The sequence below is a fragment of the Tupaia chinensis genome, unplaced genomic scaffold (genome assembly GCF_000334495.1).
Source record: "Tupaia chinensis unplaced genomic scaffold, TupChi_1.0 Scaffold000489_1, whole genome shotgun sequence".
Classification (NCBI taxonomy): Eukaryota; Metazoa; Chordata; class Mammalia; order Scandentia; family Tupaiidae; genus Tupaia; species Tupaia belangeri.
In genome coordinates this window covers 4,689,551-4,697,402 of record NW_006160001.1, presented here as the reverse complement: position 1 = coordinate 4,697,402, position 7,852 = coordinate 4,689,551, and the positions used below count along the sequence as shown (strand labels likewise).

General features: G+C 37.8%; 2 protein-coding genes across 2 annotated transcripts in view; both read left to right on the top strand.

The window, feature by feature from the left end:
- Nucleotides 1-7,852, top strand: part of SPEF2 (sperm flagellar and cilia associated 2) — a 210,248-nt gene that overhangs the window by 166,370 nt on the left and 36,026 nt on the right. The window lies entirely within an intron of this gene.
- Nucleotides 3,930-6,714, top strand: LOC114009217 (E3 SUMO-protein ligase KIAA1586-like). Its single transcript, XM_027774882.1, has 5 exons — nt 3,930-4,960; nt 5,058-5,275; nt 5,391-5,599; nt 5,713-5,836; nt 5,914-6,714. The coding sequence occupies exons 1-5, from the start codon at nt 3,947-3,949 to the stop codon at nt 6,263-6,265; spliced, it is 1,917 nt and encodes a 638-aa protein (XP_027630683.1). The 5' UTR covers nt 3,930-3,946; the 3' UTR covers nt 6,266-6,714.

Genomic DNA, 7,852 nt, shown 5'->3' with positions numbered 1-7,852 from the left:
TGATATTGGAAGAGTCATTGGGAGTCCTCCTCAAAACTCAGATATTTATCAGTGCTTAATATATGCCAAATATCTGCACTCAATAGCAAACCCGAAAGATTGGAAGGTAAAATAGCAGGGAGGAGTGTAGACACTAGGGACAGTATAACAGGGAGTGCAAGGGAGATTAGGGGGAAAAAACCTTTAAGAGACATAAAAATGGGAAGATTTCTGTTGATGATAATATATATGGTAATATCATTGACTTGACTAATATGCAATGTATTCATGCTAAGAAAAAAACCATGTACAGTGATTAAATGTAAGTTTTTAAAAGTGTAAACAATATTATTTTAAATCTATGATTTTTTTAAATAAATATATTGCAGAAAGACTTCTTAGAAAAGGAATAATAGTGCTACCTGGTGTCATGGTTGTTAAGGCAGCTGGATCCCCCATGATCAATGAGTCCTGGACCTAGTGGTTTGAGAAACACACAAGTCACTTGTATATGCATGCCCAAAAATCCCCAAAGGAAGAAATGATGGAGTAGAAAGGATTATGGTGTGACCATGTACTAGGCGGCACTTTCTCACTGCCCCCATTTCCCCCTTGTCTCTGTTTGGCAAGCACACATACCCTCTGGCAAACGAAAGAAAGAAAGAGAAAGAAAGAAGATAATATGGGAGGATAGATGTTATTAAATGACTCTCTCTCCAGGTGGCAAAATCTAGGGATTATAACAGAGAAATGTGACCCCTATTCACCCTATGGCCTGCTCAGCAAACTCCTTCTACTAGATCTTATTCAGATCACAAAATGCATTGGTGAATCTAAAAGTCTGTGAACTAAGAAAAACTGTCTATGGGCAGAGATTCCAATGTATCTTTGGGATGAACGTATTTATTACTTTTTTTTGGGGGGGAGAGGTTTTTGCTATAGGGCGCGTGCGCTCGCCAGACAGAGAGAGACAGACAGAAAGCGAGAAATCACCCCCCAGGGGGGATGGCCATGCTGCAATCCCTTCTCCTCCAGTCTCCTCTCAGGATCTTAGGACGCACGCACATGCGCCCCGCGTGAGTTTTAAGCCACCAGGTCCAGGACGCAAACCACGGTCGACTACGTGGGAGTCCAGCGACATAGCCATTACGCTAACTGCTGGTCCCGGGATGAACGTATTTTCATAAGACCAGTGAGCTTACATTAGGCAAATTAAAGTGTATGCTCAAAACCCAAGATAACATCTTCTGGAAAATCTGCTTATGTAGTTTAAACATAGGTCTAGCTAAATCAGTAGTGAAAATTAAAGCCCTTTACTTTAACAAGAAACTTCTTTTGTTCCCCTTTATTCATTTGCCAACATTTTTGTGTGCAGAGCAGGACTAGGCTTGGTGCTATGGGTCTAGTGAGAAAGAGGGTCAAGTCATCCAACGTTTAGGTAAGAATATCAAGACAATTGCTATCAATGACAAAGAGCCAGATTTCAGTTGACAGGGTAACATTTCAAATTTGAAAAACTAGAGTGGCTTTTGTTTTTGTTTTGTTTCTGCCATAGGGTACTGTGCTAACTGGAGAGAGACAAAGAAAAGAAATGTGAGGAATCACCCCCAGGGAGGATGACCATACCACAGTTCTTTTCCTCCATTCTCTTCCTGGGATTTTGGACACACACTCACACAGACCCAGTGTGATGTTTAAGCCTCCATTTCCAGTACTCAAACTGAATTTGGCCATGTGAGAATCTAGCACCTTAACTACCACACCACCTGCTAAAAAAAAAAAAAAAGACTTAACTAGGTATGGAAGGCAGAGAAAGGGACCAGCAGTTGGCATAATGGCTATGTCGCTGGACTCCCGTGTAGTCGACTATGTTTTGAGTCCCGCATCCAGTGGCTTAAACTCACGCTGGGCGCGTGTGTGCGTGTGCCCAAGATCCGAGAGGAGAATGGAGGAGAAGGGAATATGGCTTTGCCATGCCCCCTGGGGGGTGATTTCTCGCTTTCTGTCTCTCTAGCTCTCTCTGTCTTTCTGGAGAGTGCACATACCCTATAGCAAAAAAAAAAAAATTCTAAAAAAATTAAAGAAAAAAAAAGCCAGAGGCAAATTAGCTAATCACTTAATGTTAGAGGTCTTTGTTCAAAAGAGATAAAGAGAAGGATACGGAAACAGCATTGTTGAGACAGAGAGGTAGTATTGTTATATTTTGATCAACTGGACCAGGGAGAAATGTTCACATATTGAAATGATCACCTTGTAAGCTGAAAAATGTGATTGAATGTATTAAAAAGAGTAAATAAAAAAAATAAAGTTAAAAAAAGAGAGATAAAGAGATACGAGACCATGATGATCCATTAGGAAAAGAGGCTTATTTCTTAAACATCTGTCAAGGGCTTAGCATTCTGCTGGACATACGGCACACCAAAGAAGTAAGTATAGTTTGGGTCAGAAGAGTTTAAAATCCATTTAAGGAGTCAAAGCCTAGAACTATAAAGCACTAATAAAAAAAAAAAAGAAAGAAAGAAAGAAAGAAAGAAAGAAAGAAAGAAAGAAAGAAAGAAAGAAAGGGGGTTCATGTTAGCATGAGTTTTTAAAATTATATATTTTTTCTTTTAATTTGTCAGAGGTGGGTGTGCTCACCACACAGAGAAAGTGAGAGAAGGAATTAAGAAAGTGCCCCTATATGGGACAATTTCTTTTCCTCCGTATCTCCTTCTTTTTGGGATTTTGGGCACACATGCACATATCCCCAGTGTGTTTTAATCTACTGGACTGGGACTTAGAAATGTGCAGTCGGCCATGTTGGATCCAGCCATCTTAACCACCAGGCCATGGGCTAGTCCCAAATTGCACTTTCTGACATATGATAGCTAGACATATTCAATGGGTACAATATGGTTTTTCAAGATATAAATTCCATAGGTAATGATCAATAGAAAGTCACACAAACATTTTCCGTTATTTTATTTTCATTATGTTATAAAGGAGGACAATATAATCTACTCAGTGAAAGAATTTGCATAAGGGGTATATGTATTATCAATATTTATGCAGTTTAGTCTTTCTACCTTCAGGAGAAAACAGTGTTTGAGGACTTTGTTTTGTGTAATTTCAATTTGTCCGGATACGTATATATTTCCTTCTGTGACAAGTAATCAAATGTGTGTCAAAAACTAGACCTTCTGGGAAAATAAAAGGATAAGGCATGAGGCATAGCTCTTGGCAAAGATCTCAAAGCCTGACACCCCTTTTGTAGACTAACACGTTTGCTGTACCATTGCCAGAGAAGATGGGAGTCAGGCAAGGGGGAGGAGATGGCCAGGCAGGTCTGTCATGATACATGCCCTATTATTCTTTTCTCTCACACTACCAAGAACATTCCTGCAAAAAGTGTCCCTCTAATGCACAGAGAATTAGATTCTAGAGGGAAGAAGACCATAGTGCCATTTCCACATACAAGAAACCCTTAAATAGTAAAGGATATAAACATAAGGATTATAGGGAATTTCTCATTTCTAGCAAATTCCAGCCCCACCACTGACGAGCTCTGCCACACTGAACAAATAACCTCTCTTTGGGTGATCTTACACAAAAAAAAGCCGATACTAATAATTGGTCCCTTTTCTTAACTATGAAATAGAGATAATGGGTTGCGAGTTTTAAATGATAAAGAAACAACTAATGCTCTTATCAGAAAAGTATTAAGTATTCACTGTAACTTTTCCAAAAATAATGAGCAAATGTGAAGGCAGAGACTGAATAAAACTGAGGGTAGATATCATGATTACTTAAAGTAACCATGTAGAATTATTTTAAAGGCAAGGACCGTCCAGATGATGTGAGTCAAGTCACTGGAAAACAGAAAAGGCTACAGAAGCTTGACCATTACCTTCCAAACAGAAGCAATCAATTTTTAAGAATCTGGCTGAAAAAATACCCTTGGCTTGTATACGATGAGTTATTAAATCTTATGTTCTGTGCCCTGTGCCGGAAGCATGGAGTGAAGTCAGGGACAAGTCAAGTGAGTTTTTTTTATGGCACTGACAACTTCAGGGCTGAATTTCTCAATGCACATCATCTCAGCGAGGCTCATGCCAAGTCTTCATTAATGGAAGCCACAAGCGATTCTCCAGTGAACAGAGCCACCACTGAACTAATGGTGAAGACCATGAGCAAAGTAACCCTTGGGAGAGTAGAGAACTTATTCAGATCATGCCATGCTATTGCCAAGACCGGACGTCCCCTCAAAGATTTTATTTGGATGTGCAAGTTGGATGACATGAAGGGTGTTGATATAGGCCCAGTGTTCAGAACTAATAAATCAGCAAAAACATTTACATATTTTATTGCTGAAGTAGAACGGAAAAATCTAAGAGAGAAGCTAGAAAAAAGTAAATTTTTCTCAGTCATCAGTGATGGAATCATAAATAGTTTAATCCAGGAAGCTGAACTTGTCTATGTGCAGTTTGCACATGCAGGGAAAGTGCATTGTCAAATTGTTGGGGTACAGATAATAGACAAGAAGGACCCTGTGGGAATAAAAAATGCCATAGAGAAAACTCTTGAGGTAAACCTTCAACTTAAGCTGTCAAGCCAAGACTGGGCAAAGAAACTGGTTGGTTTTGGAAGTGATAATACCCTTGGCATAGAAGGAGAGAACAACGGGGTGGCCCTGCTTTTAAAGGAAATCCAACCATGTGTGCAGATTGTATATTGCTTTGCACATCACCTTGAACTCTCTTACAAGACAGCATTCCAGAGCATTCCCCTGTACAACAATGTCATAGACCTCCTTCACGGAATTTATCACTTCTATCACAATTCTCCTCTTCATAAGAGTTCTCTGATAACTGCTTTCAAAGGCCTTCACCTTCGTCCTGTGATGCCTTCTCAAATAGGAGCCAGGAGGTGGCTTCATGGATTACAGGCAGCTCTCCAGAACTTTCTCAAGGGTTATCCTGCAATTGTCCAGCAACTGACCTCAGTAAGTAATTTGAAACTCTGTATTGTTTTATTTTTTCAAGAATAATAGAAAATACTTTTTTGAGCTAACCACCATGCTATTCCCAACGATGTTACAGGCAGAGGAAGACAGAAGTGACATCAGTCAACAGAAAGCCAAAGAACTTCTAGAATTACTTCTCCAAGCTGACATTGTTAAATTTGCCCATTTCTTGGTGGATGTCATTAATGTCCTTAGCATTCTGTCTCGTGTCAGTCAGAACAGAAATTCCTCGATTGCTGATATATTCGCCACCTTAGAGTCAACGCTGGAAATACTCCAAATGTATCAAACAAGGTAAGGGATCAGGGAGGATCTGAAATCTATCAAGCCAGATAGTTTTACTTGGGAACTTTTTTTGTCAGATACTTCTTTATTTAATTTTTCTTTGGGTGACTCTTTCTTTTCCCAGACCGGGGCCAAAAGAACGCAGGGTGGATTCAGTCACACACTTTCACGGAAACCACCTCAGAGGAAAAGAAAACATTTCTGCCGTGAGAAACATGGTTTTAACACATCTTATCAAGAGGCTGCAAGGCTGTTTCAGAGATGTCAGCCAAGATGTGGTGAGGGCAACCATGATTGGAAGCTTTAAATTGTGGCCCACAAAGATAAATCAAGGTATCAAGGTGCTGACTCTGAAACTGTTATTCTTTGTCTGTATGAGTTTCTTTTACATATGTGACTTTTCTTTTTTGGTTGTTTTTTTATTATTATTATTATTTTAACTGCAGAATTTGGAGAAAAAGAGGTATCCATACTGCTTGCACATTATGAACCAGTGTTAGAAGCTGCCAATGTGGAAATAGATGAAGTGGACACTGAATGGAGCATGTTGAAATTAGAAATTTACGCCAGGTAAGCAAGAAAGAAAGCTGAATACATTGTTTGATATTTACAAATATTCAAGTAAAACCTTTCATCCTCCCTCCTAGGTTCCAGAACATTCGGAAGTTGACCTGGGATTTTGTGAATTCCATATACTTGCACAAGTATCCAAATATCCTGACACTGGTGGACCTGGTGCTGACCCTCCCTGCAAGTTCAGCTGAAGCAGAACGTGGCTTTAGTCAGATGAGACGTACCAAGTCACAGTCACATGCTAAAATAAACACTGAAAGCATGACGGATATCTTGATCATTCAACTGAATTCTCCAGACATTAGTAATTTTGACCCCAGGAAAGCTATTCATTTATGGAATACAAGAACACCATCTTCAACTGGTGACACAAGACCTAATTCAGATTGCTCATCCAACTCAGAAAGCCACTATGAAAGTGATTAGTAATGTGGCCAATGTTGACTTTGTTGTCGATTATAGCAATTTTCTAAAACCTGAAATTTAAACATAAAATAGTAACCAGTCTCTACTTCAAACACAAAAGGCATTTGGCATCTTACAAACATACAAGGCAAAAATCCAAAGTCTGTTTTTTCTGTAATTTTCTCTTTAAAAATTTTTTTTGTTTTTATTTTATTTTTTTTACATTCAGTTACTGTGTACTATTACAGCATACCAAATGAATTTTCTGATCATGAATACACTGTTGGTTCAGTTTGAGCTACCTCACGTCTGTATTCAGGCATTTGTCTGCGTTCTTGGGGTTGAGGTGTATCCTTTTAAACAACAACATTATGTTGATATCGTCTTTCTCAAAATTGTTCCTAATGGTAATGATGTTATGCCTAGGCCAAGCCTGCAATGAACTGCTTTTCTACATAATTCTAAATAATAGTTGCATGAGATAGCTTATGATTTAATTTTAAAAACTTTTTTTTTTAATCCATGAAAAAATGTGTAAGAGAATCTATGTTATTGCATTATATATGAAAATCATCACTTCATGCCTTGGGCATTTAAGTAACAAGGTCAAATATTAAAACAGTTTTTATATTCTACACTGTGATGCCCAGATTTCTGTGTAAACTGAAACTGTCGTCATACAACATTTTCTTTTACACCATAACTATCAGAGACAGTGGAAATACATTGTGTATTTACCTGAATTGTTAAATATTTTGAGTCTTTTTATGGTTTCAGCAGATTTCATTTATGGTTTCATCTTGAGGACCATGACTGATTAATTTCTAACTTACCTGAAAACCAATATGGTATCTTATGAAGCTCAGATTACTGAAAATTCTGCTACCTGGAAAAAGGTTCTTATCTCTGCAAAATTGGTTACTCGGGTTGATCAAAAGGATACAGAATTTCTTTCTGAACAAACTGCTAGATGGAGAGTTATATCAAAGAATGAAAAATTCCACTCTTATTGCCCAGAAAATTACTTTTCAGATATCAAAACTGTATATTTGATTTGAACCACTGACATTTTAAAAGGATTATTACATTCTCCTAGAGGCTAGAAATGACAAAGTTCATATAGACGTTTAGAAATGCTAAAAACTTAGATGCAAATGAAAACTTTGAGAGGCTATATGTCCATGTTTTACTCTGTAATCCTAACTGAAGCATAGCTATGTACTCTATTCCTGAAAGATATCTGGATACACATTAGGACTCTCCCTTGGCTCCAAAAGGTATTCATAATGTGTGGGGTAGCTAGATATTTTTCAGACAGATTAATTTATTTTGTTTTTCTTTCTTTTTTTAGTGCATGTGCATGCAGTTTGAAATGAAAAGTAGATAAAGCAGACTTCTCTTTTAGACAATAAAGTAGTTCAGAGTATAAGAGCAAAGTATTGAAAAGATTAGTGATCTTTTATGAAATCCTTGGGAATACAAAGCCACTTAAATGACTGAATTACTATTTTCAATTCAGTAATTTAATAATTCAACTCTCCCTACATTTATAAAAGCCATTGCATTCTCATCTGAAGGGCAATTGAAAATAAATGTATTAGTTTGATT